The sequence below is a fragment of the Calonectris borealis genome, chromosome 8 (assembly GCF_964195595.1).
Source record: "Calonectris borealis chromosome 8, bCalBor7.hap1.2, whole genome shotgun sequence".
Classification (NCBI taxonomy): domain Eukaryota; kingdom Metazoa; phylum Chordata; class Aves; order Procellariiformes; family Procellariidae; genus Calonectris; species Calonectris borealis.
This window is the reverse complement of record NC_134319.1, coordinates 33,214,907-33,233,382: the sequence shown is the minus strand read 5'-3', so window position 1 is coordinate 33,233,382 and position 18,476 is coordinate 33,214,907. Positions and strand designations below refer to the sequence as shown.

General features: G+C 52.3%; 1 protein-coding gene across 2 annotated transcripts in view; it reads right to left on the bottom strand.

Moving 5' to 3' along the window:
- TNR (tenascin R) overlaps positions 1–18,476 on the bottom strand; it is a 28,960-nt gene that overhangs the window by 4,344 nt on the left and 6,140 nt on the right. The window contains exons 5-17 of one of the 2 annotated variants that reach the window (XM_075157080.1): positions 16,568–16,718; positions 13,633–13,902; positions 11,658–11,843; positions 8,695–8,784; positions 8,319–8,582; positions 7,417–7,683; positions 7,189–7,308; positions 6,512–6,655; positions 5,778–5,897; positions 5,060–5,203; positions 4,326–4,456; positions 3,222–3,354; positions 53–204 (exon numbers count right to left, since the gene is read on the bottom strand). In XM_075157080.1, the coding sequence (XP_075013181.1) occupies positions 53–204; positions 3,222–3,354; positions 4,326–4,456; positions 5,060–5,203; positions 5,778–5,897; positions 6,512–6,655; positions 7,189–7,308; positions 7,417–7,683; positions 8,319–8,582; positions 8,695–8,784; positions 11,658–11,843; positions 13,633–13,902; positions 16,568–16,718 (2,172 nt within the window). The remainder of the gene's footprint in view (positions 1–52; positions 205–3,221; positions 3,355–4,325; positions 4,457–5,059; positions 5,204–5,777; positions 5,898–6,511; positions 6,656–7,188; positions 7,309–7,416; positions 7,684–8,318; positions 8,583–8,694; positions 8,785–11,657; positions 11,844–13,632; positions 13,903–16,567; positions 16,719–18,476) is intronic. The other variant, XM_075157079.1, reaches the window with a different exon arrangement.

The following is an 18,476-nucleotide window of genomic DNA, read 5'->3' as shown; positions in this document are numbered from 1 at the left end:
TTGGTTACTTTGCGATGGGGACGACACGTAGGACAACCACACGGCTACTCACAATCCAGCCGCCTCCGTCGGTGGTCATGTCGCAGTACACCTGCACTCGCTGGCTGAGGTCCCCGTTGATGGAGATGGTGTAGACGCCGCTCAGCGTGTCTCCGTTCATCAGGTGCTGGGCGCAGTCCTGAGGGTTAGCAAAGACACGGCCACCTGCGAAATTAAAAAAAAAAAAAAAAAAGGCAAAATTTAAGCAGAGCGACACCCTTTCCATATGCCTTGGGGCCCACTGGTTATGATCCAGGAAAGGTCTAACTTGGCTTCTGCGTCCTGAGTTATTCTGCGAGGCGGTGGGACTTTACATCTGCCAACAACATCAGAGGATTTAATGGGAAAAAATGTGTGCATATATTAATTAATTTCCCATACGTCCTGTATTAGAAAGGTGCATGGTAACATCACTATGAATGATGAGGGATGTCACATCTTGGACCATCTTTCTGCACCATGTCTGAAACCCTGGGGTTTAAGCTGTCACCAGCGTATTTAGACAGCTGTGAAAATACCAAAACCTGTTCTCCTCTCAGGATTGCCAGCTCCAAATAAGTTTTATGACTTTACTCATTCCAGGGGGATTCTCCTGATCCATGTCCTTGGAAATGATGGTGGACTTACGCCGGGCTGATTGTCACTTGCAAACTGAGCAGGAATTAGGCTGTGCGAGATGCTAGAGATGGGCAGCGTGGGCTGTGTGGCTGGGCTCCAGGTGTCCTCTAACGAAGAAACGTTTCATTTGGGGGTCAGAGTTTAAAAGAGTCTTAACTACGAGACCCCAGCAGTATTGGGATGTCAACTCTGGGTTCAATTTTTTCTCATTTAAAGCAAAAGGGGGAAATACTTCTTTTTCTTTGCTGTTGGTGTGTATAGTTGATGGGGTAAATGAGGGCAGAGCAGGCAATGTGGATGTGGCTTTTGAGGGTGTCTCAGTTAAGTATTGAGAAGGTGTGAAGGACGTGCTGTGTGTGTCCATCACAACTGCGAGATACCTGTAGGACCAGGGTACAGACCCTTGTCTGTTATTTCCCACTTGGGTGTATTCCCCCACCCTTGTGACCTGAAGACTCGGAGGTCGTTGCCTTGTCCGAATGTTGAAGATCCCCTATTTTTTCCCGTCTCCGTGGTCTGTAGCGCGAAGTCTGGTGAGACAGTGTTTGCATTTTATAGTATCCAGCAATGAAAACTGCTTCAAAGACAACCACTTCAGGCTCCCCTGAGCTCTGCGGAGATTACTTGTTTCTTAATTTATATTCATATCTTTAAGAGCCAAGGAGACCTTGAAAGACATTTCAAACCACTATAAATTATAAATACTGTATCTGTTTCTTCCTTTTGTTCCATCTGTATACAATTCCCCAAGAACCTTATGCAAACATGAAACAAAGAAGGCCGAGCTATTAATATGTCAGAGGGAATGGAAGAACCCCAGGATGTGTACTGTGAGCAGAAGGAAGCAAAACAATTTAAATTAAGCCTGTTTTTTTTTTCTTTTCTTTTTTTTTTGTCTCCTTAAAGACAAGTCCTTGTTCTCTGCAAAGTGGCCCGATATGCTGCCAGAGCGAATTGAACCCCAGACCCCGATTCTTCGCTGAGGGATGCTGCCCCTGGATTGCATCGCCTTGATGTTTGTTCCTGGGTGCTTCCGTCTCATCAATATATAGGGTAAGTGGGGAGAAATTGGTTTCTTGCTGATGCCTATCTTCATCTTAAAAGCAAATTAAACCTGTGTTCGGATGCGGCATCAGCTGGCAATGGTGTCTCGAACACTGCCGAGGTCTGACATTTGTGTTTAACGGAAACGGTGCTCTCCTTGCCTGACGTGAGTGGGTTTCTGCTGCTTTGTCCCGGCTGAGAAGCCAGCCCTCCGCAGTTTCGTCCCTGACTCCCAAACAGCCTCAAAGGTTACATGCATTTTTCCATCACCTGCCTGAATTGCACTGGCTTTATGTGCCCGCATAAGGGATGAGAATAACAGGAAAGCCTGATCCGTAGATGCATTAGAGAAGAGTCTTGTCTTTTTTTTTGTTGACGTAAAGAGCTTCTATCATCTCTTAAAAGCAGGTGAAGGGACCTTTGCATATAACCAGGATGGGGAAGTGTATCCACAGCAGATTCAAAGAAAACTCTCCTAATCAAACTGGCCGTGCAGATGGGAGGAATTGTGGTGGACATCGCCTTCAGGATTCTTGGTGCTTTTGAAGCTCAGGAGAAACGTAATTGGATTCAGCCCTGAACAAAATGCACTCTGTCTCTTAAGTGCCCTGGCCTAGCAAGGCTTTTCAAAGAGGGTGAGGGACTACATCCTTTGCACAGTTTCTAATGTGAACGGTTGCAAAGGGTGGGGGCAATGGTGACATTCTCATGCAAGCGTCATCCTTGCAAGCGTGAGCACTCCATCTGTGGGGGTTATGGTGGCTGTGGATGCCCACCGTTTGATTTGGAAAGGAAACCATTCCCGTTGCCTTAGTGGATCGTGACTTCTCTAGAATTAGAGGGGGGAGGAATAATGCAATTAGATAAAATCAGTGGGACCACAGTCCTGCGGGCATGCTGGCTCTGCTGCCTGTGGCTCCGCTGATGGTGGTGGAGATGCATCTGCTTGATATTTCCAGGGATGGTGCCCCATCCCTGGAAACATTCAAGATCAGGTTCAACAGGGCTCTGAGCAACCTGGTCTAGTTGAAGATGTGCCTGCTCATTGCAGGGCGGTTGGACTGGATGACCTTTAAAGGTCCCTTCCAACCCAAACTATTCTATGATTCTGTGATTCTATGATATTTGTGAGAAATTGGACCATGTCTACAGAGTGGAAGAGACCAACTGGGTCTTTCCCCACTCACTACAAGAGCATATCTGTTAATAACTTCTTGTTGACTTTTGTGGGTTTTTTTTTTCCTCTATTTATGCATTTGAGGAGGGGCAAAGGGGCTGGTAGATGGTTTCTGGGCTGAAGCTCAAATCCCCTTGCCCTGGGCTGGACCTTGTGTTTGTATTATAGGTCCTTCAGCCATTAACTTTTTGTAGCAGAGCAGCACTGTGGGTTGTGGAAATGAATGTGGATTGTGGTGAAATGCTGCCTGAGGAGGGAAAGCCCACAAAAGCAATCCGTGTCTACCAGCACAGTACGTGGGCTAAGCCTTGCCTGGCCGAGCGGACGTGGTGCGAGTCCTCACCTGTGGTGAAGGTGGTGGAGATGAAGCCGCTCCGCACGGCGTTTTGGGCAGCTTGCAGGCGCACGGTGTACTCTGTGGTCTCAGAAAGCCCCTCCAGGCGGATCCACGTGTCCTCGGCATCCACAATCAGCTCCTGTACATGGGTCCCAGAAGGAGGTAGACACCAAGAGCAACAGATGAGAAAAGCGATGGGGAGCCTAAAGAGCAAGCGAGGAGGGAAGGGAAGCCACAAACTACCGCAGCCCTTGGTGCCTGGCCGAGGAGTGTTGCATGGCTGCTTACACCCCTGGACTAAGTCAACGTGAGGTCAACGGATGAATTCAACTTTTTTGGGATGGTTCAGGTGGGAGAAAGCTAACTGGTTTGGACACAGAGGATTTAAATATTGGTCTGTTTACCAGCTCTGTTGGGATCTGTGTGCATGACAGATTGCCCAAGCATCGCAAGGAGTAGAGCTGGCCAAACCTGGTTATCAGCCAGTTCTGACTCCGTCAATTCCTGTCACGTTAATTTTTCTGGTCGTCAGCCAGTGCCAGATAGCATCATATCGAACTCCTTCTGCAAAGCTATTATCCTTTGGCTGCTGTGAGCCAGTCACACCGGCAAAGGAAATGAGACTATTTACGGTGACGTATTTCTGATAGCGTTTGTAGCAGCTCTTCCAGACAGGCAGATATGGACACACTCATTAAATAATCAAATATATTGTATTGTGAGATTAATTAGCTGTCTGTACCTATCTTCCTTTTTGCAAGAAGGGCAAATAGCATTTCTAGCATCTCTGTTCGCGGCATCATTTTCTCCTGCCTCAGCTCGCTTGTGTTTCACAAGTTGTGAATTTCCCCTGTTCCTCCAAACTTCCCAGGCATGCCCTCTTTGCCCAGACCTGCAGGTGTGCATACAGATTTTGCCCTAACCAATCTTTTCCTGCTTTTTCCAATTGTTTATCTAAAGTATCACTTATGCAGAAAGTAGCGTCTGCCCTTCTAGTCTCTCCCTGACCTGGTGAGCATTGTCCTTTTGCTTTGTTGGGTTTCTCCTGCTCATTTCTCCATGGTCATTCCTTGACTTAATGAGCCTCTTTCTTTGTGAGGACTCACTCACCTTCCGGCTGCCATCGGTGGATCTGTAGGTCATGACGTAGTTCTCGATCTCTCCCACGGGAGGCACCCAGGAGAGCAGGGCACTCCGTCGAGTGACTTCGCTGGCGGTCAGATTTGTTGGAGGATCCAAAACTGCAAGGGTAGATAGGGACCCAGGGAAGTGCAAGTTCTCACACGCAACCAGCCCTACTTCCCAACTCAGCGCACTGGAATTCAACCTTGCAACCCTGAGCTACAGCCCAAAGTCCATCCTCACCCTCAGTTTCCAGACCTCATCACCCGTCCCCAGCCTTGAACAGAGCTCTGCAAACCTTCTAAAAGTCCTCCTCTACCTGCATGCTTTCTGAAGGGTAACGACTCTGAAATTCATGTGCTACGGGGCCTGTCAAACTTCTTGTAAGCAAAATGGGCTGTAGTGCTCTTCTGGATTATAGTCTTGGGCAAGAAAAAGACCCAGTCAAGGGTCTTCTCGGGAAACCACATCCAGGGGAAACCAAAGAAAGGGGTGGATGGATGTTGAAAGAGTGAAAATAATGGTTGATGCTTGTTGTGATTAAAATTCTGTTCTTGTGTTGTGCCCCACACTGGTATTTGGGTGTCCTTTTTGCACGTGGCTACTTCTGCACCCACATGTATGTGACAAGAGCTTTGGCTCAGCCTTGCTGGCTGCTTTTCCTGGGGTGGACGTATGGCTAAGGGCGTGTAACAGGCAGTGGGGGAGGTGATTGTACGTACGAGTCGTAAAGTTGGTGCTGATGGTCTGGCTGGTGAGAGGCCCGTTGGTGGCGTACATGGAGACTGTGTAGGTGGTACTGGGCAGGAGGTTGGTCAGCTGGTACTCCTGGTTGACTCCATCCACAAGAATTGTTTCTCCTGCAACTGTAAGCCAAAAGAGATGACTTCAGGTAGATATTCAAGGCGGTTCTCCAAAATGTGACTATGAATATGACCTCATGACCAAAAGCACTTATACAGCTGAAACACCGTGAGCTATTGTGTGGCAGCTGAGCTGTAGTGGTGGTGTTTGGTCTGAAGGATGGTCTTATTTTTCCCACAGTCCCTGTATTTGCCTGACGCTTTCTTTCCCTTCAGTAGTGGGTTTCATGGAGTTTGCAGCACATTGAGTTTCTGTGGGATGGGTACTTGCTTGCCCCTGCTGCTGGTGGGCCAGTTAGTAAAGCGAGGGGATCCCAGTCCCCTTCTGTATGGACTGCCATGCTCGGAGGCTTGGCGAGGGGCACTGCTGTGGGACCTGCGCGGGAGGAGCTGGCATCTGGGGATGGGGTACAGCCCTGCCACCCGCCAGCTGCTGCCCTCCCGAAGCAAGGGCTCCTTCCCTACTCCCCCCGTGGAGGGCATCTGCTGACCCCCAGAATTTGGGGTGGGGGAGAAGTGGAGGCGAGCTGGAGCCCCAGCAAAGCTTGCGGCAGAGGAGCGCAGGGTTTCGATGTACCTGCGCGGCGGGTGAGGACGAGGACGTAGCTCTCCACCTCCGACAGCGGCGGATTCCACTGCAGCAGTGCCTCGGTGGGGGTGATGTTGGTGGCTGTGACCCCCAAGGGGGCATCCATGGCTGCATGGGGGACAGATTCAGAGAGTCAGAGGCATTAAGAGACTGGGCTATGAACTGGAAGGGCTTCTTGTGACCCATCGCTCGCGGTCCTGCCTTGCTGCCCAGGTACATGTGCCTGCAGAGGAGTTATTGCTGCCCTAGCTGGAGAGCAGAGGTGTCATAGCTTGTGCTACTCTGCTACCTGGGCTGCTCTTCCACTGTTTTTCTGATGCACAGCCTGGGATGTTAGGGCTTTTTTTAGGTTTTGAGGAGTCTGGGGATAGCAGAGGGGTTTATTCTTGCAGCAGATGCTGTTTGTGTCAGGGCTTCCCCAGGGATTATTTCTGGAAGTCTGTACTCCCTTTAGGAAGGGTTGTCATGGTTGCCCAACTTCATGTCTCTGGCTTCCCCGTGCCTGGTACACAGATTTATCACTCCCCTCCATGGTTACCCATGCAAATACGGGAAAAGCTTTGCTTAGACATACTTCAGAAGTCCTCGTGAGCCTTTCTCATCATCTCGAGCTTGCATCAGGCTGGCATGAGGTTCAGCTTTCTCTCAGCTGCCTGATTGCTAGTGCAAGCAGGGGCTGGCACTCTTTGATGGCTACCTGCTCACCAGGAGCTCCTTCCCACCTGTGTGCACAGTGATAGAGGCCACCTCGCTCTCCTCCCGGCCCCGCATGCTCTTCACCCCGATCTCGTACTTGGTGGCGGGCTGCAGGCGGCGGAGGGCGTACTCGGTGGCATCGCTGGCGATGGCGGTGCTGTCTGTCCTCCCTGCGGGGACAGAGCCAAGAGCTTTGGCATCACGGCTGGCCCCGTCCCTGGGGTAGAGGAGATGCTCGGGAGAGGAGGGCAATGCCACAAGCCCTCTCCAGGGCTGATACTGGGGGTAAGTGGGTTTTGGGCCTGCACCTGCATGCCCATCACGCTGCTGGCTCGACCTTTTCAGCATCATAGGTGAAACATAGGGAGATGAGCCGGGGGAGGCAGGCGGGGGAGGTGGGATTTCAGGATCGGGCCCTGAATTAACTGTCCCCGTGGAGGGCACGCTGCAGGGGGTCACTCCCTGTGCCTCTCTGTGCTGAGCTGGCCCTTGGCTACAGTGGCCCTTGCCCATCCTTGTCCCACACACCCCGTCCTCCATCCCTGCAGCCTCTTGGTCCATCCCAGCTATCGGTGGCTTTTCCCAGGGCACTGGGATGCTGCCTGGGGTGAGGATGACCTGGTGGCTTGCTCGTGTCTGCAGATGAAGGGAGGGTTGGCAGCTGCGAGCTCAGGGCACGAGCAAGAGTGGTCTGACCCATTACCTTCAGCGGCGCGGTAGGATATTCTATAGTGGTCAAAGGCAGCGATGGGACGGCTCCAGTAGACGATCATGGACTCCTGGGTGATGTTCCCCACCCTGAGGTCCTTCGGCGCATCGATCCCTGGTGAGATGGAGCAGAAAGCAAAGCTGTGGGAGGCAGGTCCGCTCCCCGTCCCCCCGCCCGCCCTCCCGGCGGGGTCCCGTGCCTGGCAGGGGGGTCCCATGGTACCTGTCGTGATGGAGCCCACGACAGGCTCGGAGCTGACGGCACCGTGCATGGCCACCAGTGACACCAGGTACTCGGTGGATGGCTGCAAGCCCGTCAGGCTGGCGTGCCTGCGGGTGCCATCGAGCGTGAGCTGCTGTGCCTCCTCCTCGTCTCGGGGGCTGTAGGTGAGGACGAGGCGATCTGCTGGTGGGGATGGATCACTCCACGTGACGTTCACGCTGGAAGACGTCAGCTGGGAGAAGTGGAGCTGCGTGATGGGCCGGACCCCTGCAAGATGGAGAGGGGAGATGTAACCCAGACCATATGCAGATCCTGGCCTCCGCGTTGTATGTGCTTGCGTGGGAAATACCCAACAGAGGTGGCAAAGCTGCAACTCTGGGCTCTCCATTGATCTGAAACTGTGCTGGGATTGAGAGGCAGAACTGGGAGGGGAAAAATGGTGCTTTTCTCAGCTCTGCCTGCAAACACACTCCATCTCAGACCCATATGGTAGGTGATGGGGCTGTCCCACTACAAATGGTATGTGCTGTCTGGGCTTCTTGACTGCTGGCTTTTCACCCAGAGGTGCTTGTGAGATCCCTCAAGGCTTGGTTTTTCCTTCTTATGGACACACAGACCACCCTGACCACAGAGGACAACATGGGCTGGCTGTTCCCCCAACCCGGCCTCTTTCAAATGGCAGCCTCCAGCCAAGCAAGTGTGCTCAGTGCTGCTGGCCAGGGGAATGGGATCCCCACGCTGGTAGGGCCATCCTTCTTCTGAGGTCCACAGATCTCCTCCCACGTGGATGGGTTACCCCCAGCTCTCATCCGTATCATTGCCTCAAGAGTTTCGGTGCTGGGGATGCGGTGGGCTGGCGGTGGTCTGTGCCCTTGGCCCCATCCCAACTTGTCTTTCTCTACCTGTGAAGGCATCCACAGTGGCCTCCAGGCTCTGTTGGCGTCCCCTCTCTGCGATGATGGAGATGGTGTACTCCGTCCCGGGCTCCAGCTCCGAGAGGGTGAGCTGTGATTCATCCTGGGGCACCGTCACTTCGGAGGCCATCCCCGAGGCAGGGGTGAAGGTGACGCGGTAGTGGTCGATGGGACCCATGGCTTTGGTCCAGGTCAGCGAGATGGATGTCTCTGTGGAGGCCGTCACCAGGAGGTCCCGGGGGCTGTCAAGCTCTGTGGGATAGGGTTGGTGCAGACCTTTGTCCCCATGCATGGACTGTCCCATGGGGACGTCTGACCCATAGGAGCCAGCCGTGCTTGGAGCATGCAACGGGGCCAAACTCACCGGTCCTGGCATTCATGGTTGCCGGCACGCTCTGCTGGCTGTCCATCACGGCTGAAATCCCAATGCCGTACTCTGTCCCCGGCACCAGATCTGCCAGGGAGTACAAAGGACATGAAGTGGCGTGAAAGCAGCGCCTGGCTGGGTGGCCTTGGGGTGCAACCCCCCCACCTCCCACGGCTGGGGACAGAGGGGGACCCTTCTGAGCATCCCTGGGGTAAGCGGCCCTCCCACAGGTGAGCGGTTCCTCTGCGCATTGGAGAAGAGCTGAGCCTTTTTAAAAAGCCCCGTGGATGCCTTTGGACAGGGAATTTGGATTATTCTAGCTCAGAAAGAAACAGTTTTTAAAAGTTGTTGCTGAGGTCTGCTGTAATTGCTGGCATCGAGACAGAAATTGTGTGTGTGTGAGCTGAGATGGGAACGATAAAGTAGCTATATTTGTTTCCAAAGTGATTCTACATCAAATATTGTCACAGGGCTGGTGTCTCGAAGAGAAATAAATTATGCAGAGTAAATGAAATGCACATTAATTAGGAAAGGCGCAGTCTTTCTGGGAGCCGAATCTAGAGCCGCTCCTTGGGGTGGACGTATCCCGCGGTGCCTCTCTCAAGGGACATGGGAATCGAGCTCATCCAGCTCCTTTCCCGCGCACCTACTGCTGATCGCTGTTTTATCTCCGTGGGACATCTCCTGCCTCTGCCTGTCACTTCTGCTTGGCTGCTGATGGCTTTATTCCCCTCCTCCCTGCGCTTCATGATCTTTCCCATGGGGTTAGAGAAAGCCATAAACCCTCCAGCCTGGCTTTACCCTGCCTTGCCCTGGAGCAGCATCTTCTGAAGCCACCAAAACCTCCTCCAAGAGGCCAGGAGGGAGGGAAACCCCCATCCCCTGCTCCTCTCCTCTTGCTACGGTGCAGTCTTGGCACCCCTTGGGGAGGGGATGGACCCCCTTCGCCCCTGCCCAATGAGTGTCAGAAGTATTCTGGAAAGGAGGAGAAGAGCCTGGGAGAAAGGCGGAGGAGAAGCAAGAAATGAGCAGGAGCATATAAAACGATGCCTTTTCTCTCCCAGCTCTTTTGGGTAGACCAAAATTACGGGTATTTCTGTGCAAATGCTGATTTTGAAGAGAGACATATGGGGCAGGGCAAGGCTTGCTGTATTTTTAAGCTTAAATCTTTAATAAGCTCTGCTCAGCACCGTTCCTCATTGCTTTTCCTGCAGGCAGCTGAAGGCAGCTGAAGGAATCACTGGTTGCATTTACACCGTGGATCCCACCAGGTCCTGGGTGGCTGGAAACCCACCCCACCAGGCTTTGCACCACGTGCGACAAGACCTTGGAGGACAGGGCTACCACGTGCGTAGCGGAGCTATGGGAGAGGCTCATGTGCCATTCACACTATGGTTACCCTGGCTTTTTTTTGCCAGCAGAATGTTTTTTGGGTTCATTTCTGCTACAATTAGATTTTTTTAAAAATTTGTTTGTTTATTACACAGTACCCTGGGAGCTAGAATAAATGCACTGAGGTGATGATAGAGGCACTATATAAAAATCGCTTACCGCTATCGACTTAAGCCTCTGTATCTCTGGAGCTTGCTCTTGGCGGGGGGGGTTGTAGCCCTGCCAGAGTCTGGCAGCAGCCAGGCAGTGCCGGTGCTGCCAGGTAAAGACTTGGCAGCTTTTTAAATTTTTATTGTGAGAAAAGAGAGCCTTCACACTGTCTCTTCCTCCGAGGCAAGCTCTAGCTCTGCCACGGGTGTCATCGCAGTTTAGATCACTGGGGTAGTATTGCACCTCTGCCCCAGGGGGAAGGATTTGGCCCATTTTTAATGCTCCTTCTCACCTAGAAAGGCAATAAACACCTAGAGGAAAGCTAGCAGGGGACCAGCACTGGGTCTCCGATCCCTTGCTGTCCCCCTCCATCTCATCTCACTTCTCCATGTGTGTCCTCATCACGAACGCAGCAGAAACTATCCCTAATATTTCTCTTTTCCGCATACCACATTTTTCAGGCTAACTGCTCTAATTGCTTTCCTGCCCTCCAGCCTTTCTCGTGACTCGGTGCTGCTGTCCCTGTAACTTGGCATTAGACTTCCCCACTGAACTTACTCCTATACGTCCATACGCCTAAGCCCTCTTCGGGCTGGGGAAGTCCCAGGAGGGCAAAGAACGTGGAAGAACCTGGTGTCCTGCCATACTGAAGAGCTTCAAGCTGAATGAATGATCTTTCTTATATGTGTGTAAGTCTGTCTTTTCTTTGCTTAAAAAAATGCCACCGGACCTGCAAATCCAGCAGGCAAGCGGTTGTAGTTGAAAAATAGGAAACCAGCTCTCACACGGTGCTTCGTGGTGTTGCTGCAAAGGGTGTTTGGGAGTGGGAGATGGGTGGTGTTTGCAGCCCCCGCTGGCACCCCTTGTGCTGGCCTGAATAACGTACCGCTTGAGGGACTCGCTCAAAAATAGCATCCCCGGATTTGGGTCTGCTTTGTGCCCGATTTGGAAAAAGGCAACAAACTCGGGCAGCCTGGATCCCCATCGCTGCCTACGGGGCGTCGGCGCCTGCAGCTCTTTCCCAGCAAGGGAAAAAACAGAAAGGCAAAATAATGTTTTCTTCTAAATCAGCCTAAAAAGCCTTCCTCTCTCCATTTCTCGCTTTGCTCCTTGCCAGCTCTATTTGGGACCTGGACAGACCCTTGCCGGAGGTGCATCGCTGGGAGGTGCATTGCTCGGAGGTGCATCACTCAGCTTGTGGATAAGCAGTGCCCAAATCCAGACCCACGGAGGGGAAAATGAGCTTCATCCCAAGGAAAACCTTCTCTCTGGTAACTAGTAAACTCCAAAACAGCCTCAAATATGTGCTAGCATGAGGGCAACTGAGCCTGAGTGCTGATTTGGGCTCTCCATTGCCCTACCTGCTTGCGAGGAGGAGGAGGAGGGGGGGGAGGAAGGGTGTGTGGGTGCACGCATACCTGCCAGGGTGGCCCGGGTGGTGGGACCGGTGTCCCGCGGCACCACGACTTCGTGGTAGTGCTCCCCGGCCAGGGTGCTGTAGACCACCCTGTAGCTGTGCGCCTCGGCCTCGCTGTTGTCCCAGGCGAGCTCGAGGCTGGCGGGCGTCCGCGAGCCCACCCGTAGGTTCTTGGGGGCATCGATCTCTGCGTGACAGAAGGGAGAGAGGCTCTGTCTCACCGCCGGGCACTGGGAATGCACCCCGTAGCCTTGGCACAGCTGAACGGCAGCGGAGGGGTACCCGGGTGTGATGTCCGTGAGGTCCCATGCGCGGTCCCTCCTTCCCGGGGCATGTCCCCACAGAAGGGGCTGGGGCATCTGCTCTCACCTCCTGCTCAGCACAGACCTGGAGATGCCACCCACGAGACCGAGGCAATTGCTGGGGCATTCACAGCATCCCTCAGTAAGTCGCTTCGGGAGCTAACTGCATATTATTTGAAAAAGAAAAGCGTTCCCCCCCCCCATATTAGAGTAAGGGAAACTGAGGCAGCGTGCTTAAGAGAATAAGGGCTCTGTAGCAGTCACGCATTGGCTTGAACTGCTCTTAGAAGACCTCGAGCATCTTTACAGGCTCATTCACGCCGAGACGTTGCCCAAAGGGTTTGTTTATTAGTGCTGCTGGGTCTGTGCACCGAATCTGCTCTGGTTTGCATGATAAACCTCTCTGGAGAGCGACGGGTTGGTGCCAGGCAGGGGCTGGGCGGCAGCAGACGGGGCGTAATTACTGCTCCTTGATGGATCTGGGCTTAGTGGGGCATTTTTTATGTTGCCTTTTAGAAATAAAGCAAGGAAGGACAATGCAGCAAATCAGTCGGGGTGAACATCTCATCCGATATATATATCTATAGAGATATATATACACACACAATTCACACACCACAGTTATTGTAATAGGAGCCTAGTATCCACCAGTAACGTAAATGACAGGTAATTTATATACCATAAACCAGCACTGAAATACGCGCTTTACCTCCTCCTTTATGGCACGGTAAATTAAACCTGTTAGCTATCTGCAGGCTTAACATTAATTAAAGTTTTACCGACCAGTTAGGATATTCAGAGAAGATATAAAATAAGATAACCGCAATTCTGACTGGGCTGCTTTCAGCTGCTTGACTGCCGATTCCTCGGGCAATGCATCTGCCTTGGCTCTCGACGCTGAATGGGAGCGAGCATCGTCTTAAATTCAGACCTGTGCTCGCTGTTTTGGTGCTTTTGAGAACTGCGCGTTGATCTATGGGTGCTATTAAGGGTGTAAACTGCTGGGTTTTAAAGTTTTAGTCGTGGGCTCAGGCTAAGCGGTGGGTCTGGATGGGTGTTAAAGGTGGTGGGGACGTGTGTCACAGGCAGCAGCAGGTTCAGCCTTGATGCTGCAGCAGGATGTGGCCAAGGTGGGGTTTGCTCAGGGGTTGTCATTTAAATGTGGGTTTTTGAGTCCTCTGCCTGGTCGCTGGCATCTGGGGTCACCTGGGCTGCCCTGGGGACCATGCGAGCATCCCCGTGGGGCATGGTGGAGACCCATTGCACTGGAGGTTTAGGGACCACTGGAGGGGGGTCGGAGGGTGGTTTGAGCTGTGCATGTGTGTTTTAGGGTGAGCTGAATCATTTGCTCTGCCTTGCTCTGCACCAGGACCACGATGGGATGCGAGACACCTGCATTCAGGCATCTTCATTTGGACCTGCATCTTAACCATCATGTTTTCATTGCGCCGGTTCCTCCCAGTACATGGGATTAAACCCCAGCTCACTCGTGCCGGGGAAAAACCAGGTACCACTAAATCCCAGATGGAAAAAAACCTCAATTCGGCTCCAGATATGCAAAACCCCACGCTCCTTGCAGGACAGCCCATCTGCAGATTGCAGCAAGCCATCTGCCCGTCCTTGCTGGAGGCTTAAAAATTCATGCCGGTTCTCCCAGCAAAGCCAGCTAGCTACCTGTGGTGAACTGGGCGAGGGCCGGCCGGCTCTCGTTGGCACCCCGGAGGGCACTGACGGCGAGGCGGTAGCGGGCGCCGGGGCGCAGGGCCTGCAGGGAGTACTGGCTGAGGGGGGGCTGCAGGCGGAAGGTGGTCCTCCCCCCCTCCCCGTCCGCCAGCCCGTACTTCAGCAGGATGGCGTCCACCTTGGCGCGCGGCGGCGTCCACTCCACGAAGGCCACCGTGTCGGAGACGTCCCGCACCAGGATCTGCGTCGGGCCGTCGATGACTGTGGAGGAGGGGGGGAAACGGGCACCTGTTATTTTGGGAGAGTTGGATGGGGAAAGGTGGCGGCTTTGGGGACACCAAGCTTCAGGGATGCTTCAACCCGACCTTCAGAGTGGCCCAAATTAGCAGTTGGGGACGAGGCAGAAAGGTGGCATGGGCAAAAGACATGACCCCCCTGCCCCAAGGTACTCAGGGGAGTTGGTCCTGGTGGGTTCCCAGTCCCTTGTCCCACTCTCCCAGCTCTTTCCTGAACCCTCTCCACTTCACCAATGTCACTGCTGAGCTGGGCACCAGAGCAGGACCCAGCAGCTCTCCCACCAATGCCCATTACAGCTATAATGCAACTCATGTCCTTCTTTCGAGCTGGTTATCGGCAACAATTCCTCCCAAGCTTTTTCAGGTGGCCTCTCCCAGGATAAAACCTCCTATGTCTAACTGCGGTCCACTTTCTTTGCTCCTAAACAACTGCTCGTACTTCGCGATGCATTGAAAAACATATAGTTTTCCTTTGTGCCCAGCTCTTTGAGCCATTCAAACTGCTTTTATCGATGATCTCCTTCCACTCAATTTACTCGTTTCCAAGCTTTTCCATCACTGGCAAAATTTATCAGCAACAACATTATGTCTTTTGAAAGGTGTTGACAATGTGTTAAATAACGTGGGGCCAAGGACTGATCCAAACATTGAAAACTGAGGAACGTTTCTCTAGAAATGTTCCTGCTTCGGTGCCAGCTCCTGGTTTGTCGTTAAGCTGAGGGATCAGCTTGCAAAGCTGTTGAAGTCTTAGCAGTGGGGAGAGAGGAGAAAATGCAACTGCTCTGGTGAGTCTTCATAACTAGCTGGGTGTGGGGCTATGGTGGGTGTCCACCAAGCCCTCTCAGATAAAGGAGTTTTAGCTAAAATCATACCAGGGATCTACTGGGAGACCATTTTGGAGATTTCTGCTTTCTTTTGCAGAGAATTGGGCCTTTCCCTCTGCATCCCCCAACACTCAACCTCTGGAAATCATGGGCTCAAGCCCGGTTGACGGATACTTTGAGTCCAGCAGGACCTAACCGCTGCGCGGATGGACGGATGGGCCAAGCCTGGCCATCGCTCCTGTGCCATGGCAGCGTTGATGCACGGAGCCTGCTGGGCAGCCCGTTTTATCACTTACATGATCACAAGGTGGGTGAAAAAAACCCATGCTGGTTTGTAATTCAGGCTATACTGCATGCAAGTACATCTAATATACTGTATACATTAGAAAATGACACTATATAATAAGGATGTGCTGAATGCTGCACCCCAGGGCGGGAAGTTCTGGGGGAGATGTGTCTGGGCAGGGGTGGGAAGGACCAGGGAGGGTTAGAAAAAGACATATGGGAGAAATGGGAGCAGTGGGGTGAGGTCTGGGAGCAAAAGAGCCACGGAGAAGGGAGGACAGCTGGGAAGCAGGGTGTTTAGGTAGGAGCTGGGTGTCCAGCTTGGCCAGGACCAGGTCATGCTTATCCAAACCCTGAATCTCCAACTACCTCATGTTGTCCAGTCATCCAGGTGATGCTGGGGAGCATCAAGTTCTACTTAGCTGTGCAGCATGCAGCATGATCCCAGCACAAGGTGTTGAGGCAGAACGAGGATGACGATGGCAAAGCTACGGGGGTGCCGCAGAGGAAGGCAGACACGCCAGCATGGGGACGCCTTCACGGAGCAGAGAGCTGGGAGCCCACCGCTCCATCTGCGCTCCCCTGCAAAGGTCAACCGCTGAGTTTGAAGTACCGGCTTGTCTTTTTATTTCTTGCTAACTTCTTAGGGAAAGGAAGATTTGGGCTTGACCAGGAGATGTCTCTCTTAAGCCACGTCGAGCTGAGCGCGGAGGCAAAGCGAGAGGAGAGGACTAGGAAGCTCAGACCTGCAGCAAGATGCTGCTGGCGGAGGGACCCTCCCTTCGCTCTCACTGTTGCCTCAAATTAGCAGCCTGGAGAGACCATCACCTCATTATAACCCTCCGGCAGCTATTTAAATGCTGTTTCCGTTTGCAACAGCTTGGATGGAGGTAGATGTCTGCCTGGCTGCCAAGGCAGACTGCAGCAGATCTGGCGTGGAGAGCCTCTTCTCCCCAGTGAGCTCTGCCCATCACCACGTCTCCTTCGGCGAGGAGAAGACCCAGTTGAATTTCCTCTAGCCTACGGGATGGACCAGGGACCAGCCGAATAAATTGGTTAGGAGGGGACGTGCTGTTGCTCCTGGCTCCCTGCCCTGCTGCCTGATTTGCCTGAATTGCTGGGAGCGTGGAGGGCATTTAGTGGCACAAAAGCAGGTGGGAGTTTTAATCTGTTCTATATGAGTAGGCAATACATTTATAAAGATGTTTCTTGGGGGCGTCCAGCCTCTGAAATTAGCGGAGAAGAGGAATTTATCCAGCTACATAATAAAAGCGGACCTGAGCCTTCGCTCCCAACCCCGTTAACCTCCTCACGGTTTCTGTGCTCGCAGCAATTCGGGAGGGAGAGGGACAAAATACCGCATGAAGAAGCTGTTTCTGCAGTGCACCTGTAGCTCGGGCAGTTGGGTGGTGCTAGTTTTACCCCTGCCCATGCAGTGCCAGGCCACTCTCGCTGCTGGGACCTTATTTTGGGGACCAAGCCCTGGGTGCTGCCGTGCTGCCCGGGGCTGGGCTCACTCACGGGTTGAGACGCTGTCAGAGGTGGGAGGGCTCCTGGCTTGTTCCTTCAGGGCCACCACGGTGACGGTGTACTCTTCCCCCGGCTTCAGCCCCGTCTGGTTGAAGGTGGTGACGGTGCTGGGGAGCTGGGCGATCACGCCGCCCTCGTTGTTCTGTCGGGGAGCGGAAATAACCATTAAAAAACCAATAAAAAAGGTGGTTTTGGGGGACTGATGCATGGAGGGGAGGTGCCCACACATGGCATCCTTCCACGCCCAGCCCTGCAGCCCCAAATCGCATCCTCACCCTGGCACATCCCACCATGGAGGTGCAGAAACCCAGGTTGAAGTCACCCACCAAGCGTGGAGCACCCACATTGTTGGGCTGAGAAATCCTCCCCCACCCCTTCTTTCCCCCCCCTCCACTGCTATATTTTGCCATCTGTGTGTCTGCTGTTCTCCAGAAGAGAAAAGATAAAGAGTAAAACCAAAGCCTGGGCTGGACTCCTCTTCCTTGCTGTTCAGGTGCCAGGAGCCTTCTGTTGTTCATATATAGGTATGAAAATGTAAGGTCTTTATTTTGACATCCCCTGCTTTTTAAGTATCTTTATTAAACTCTTTATACATCGCGGTTTTGCTCTGAAAAACTCTAAGGCTTTAAGCAACTGCAAATGTCACCTTTCCTGCCAGTGTTTGGACAAAGGATCTTTTCTTGCCGCTGTCTTCACTAATAATACGCTAAACAAATCTTTGCACATAGCTCTCAATTCATATTCATCTCTTTTCTCATTAAACAGGAAATCTTCCATTTTAGCCATAAATTGCCAGCTTACATTTCCTAATTTTTTTTTTTTTTTTTGTAAATCTGTCTTGGCTTCATCTTTTCCCCCCTCCTCAGCACACGCGGCAGACGGGCAATTCCCGCCTGACCCCGCTTTCGGGGGGCGAGAGCACCGTGGGGACAACGGGAGGACTGCTCTGCGGGAGGGCGCGAGCATGCTCGCAGGGATGTCGAGGACCAAATTAGCATCCTCTTGCCCGGTTTTCAGAGAGACAGAGCAAGCTCAATTTTGCTTGTAGAGGTTATTTGTGATGCTGCTGTTATAACTCTGGGTTTTTTTGAGGCCTCTTGGATTAAGTTTTGGTTTTATTTGGGGTGTGGCGATGGTTTAGTGTTTGCCTGAGCGAGCATGGCTTCCAGGCAGCGAAGGAGACAGCACCCTCTGCCTTATTTTAGGAGAAAAGCTGGTGATGAAAAATTGAGAGAGTCCGATTTTGGCAGCGGATGGGCAGGAGCACAACTGTGTCTTTCTGGCGCAGGACCGTGCGCTTGACCGACGGATGCGAGAACTTCAAAGCCCTGTGAGCTACATCCCTTCCCCACCCTAAAAACCTGCATCCAGGAACAGCCATCCTTTTGCGCTTTATCTCTTCCTTTAAATCCTGAAACGGTTCTGCATGGTTGTAAGTTTTAAGCTTAAAAACAGAAACGGGGCCAACAGTTTGTATTTATTGGTGAGAAAAACCTATCGCCAATGACCCTGCGGGGAGAAGTTTGCTTCTATCCTGGCAATTCCTCACCCTAAAATGGATATATCCCCATTTATCTGCTTCAGGGGGATGCTGTTGAGCTTAATTCCCAAGTATTAGTGAAAGGTTTGAAAGAGAGCTAATTTTTTTCTACCAAAAGCTCTTCCCTGACATTGCCTTATCATTTCGGCTTTTATCCTGACGGTGAATGAAAATTACCCCGAGTTTTATACCTGGCAGTACCTGAACTTCGACTTCTGACACAATTTGTGTATGGATGTACCCAAAATTGCACCCAGATCCTTCCAGAAGTGAGGGAGTGAGTTATTCAAGCAATCGGGCCCTTACTTTGTGCTGTGTAATGATATTTTACAGTTAAGAGCATTTAAAACTTTGGGGCCA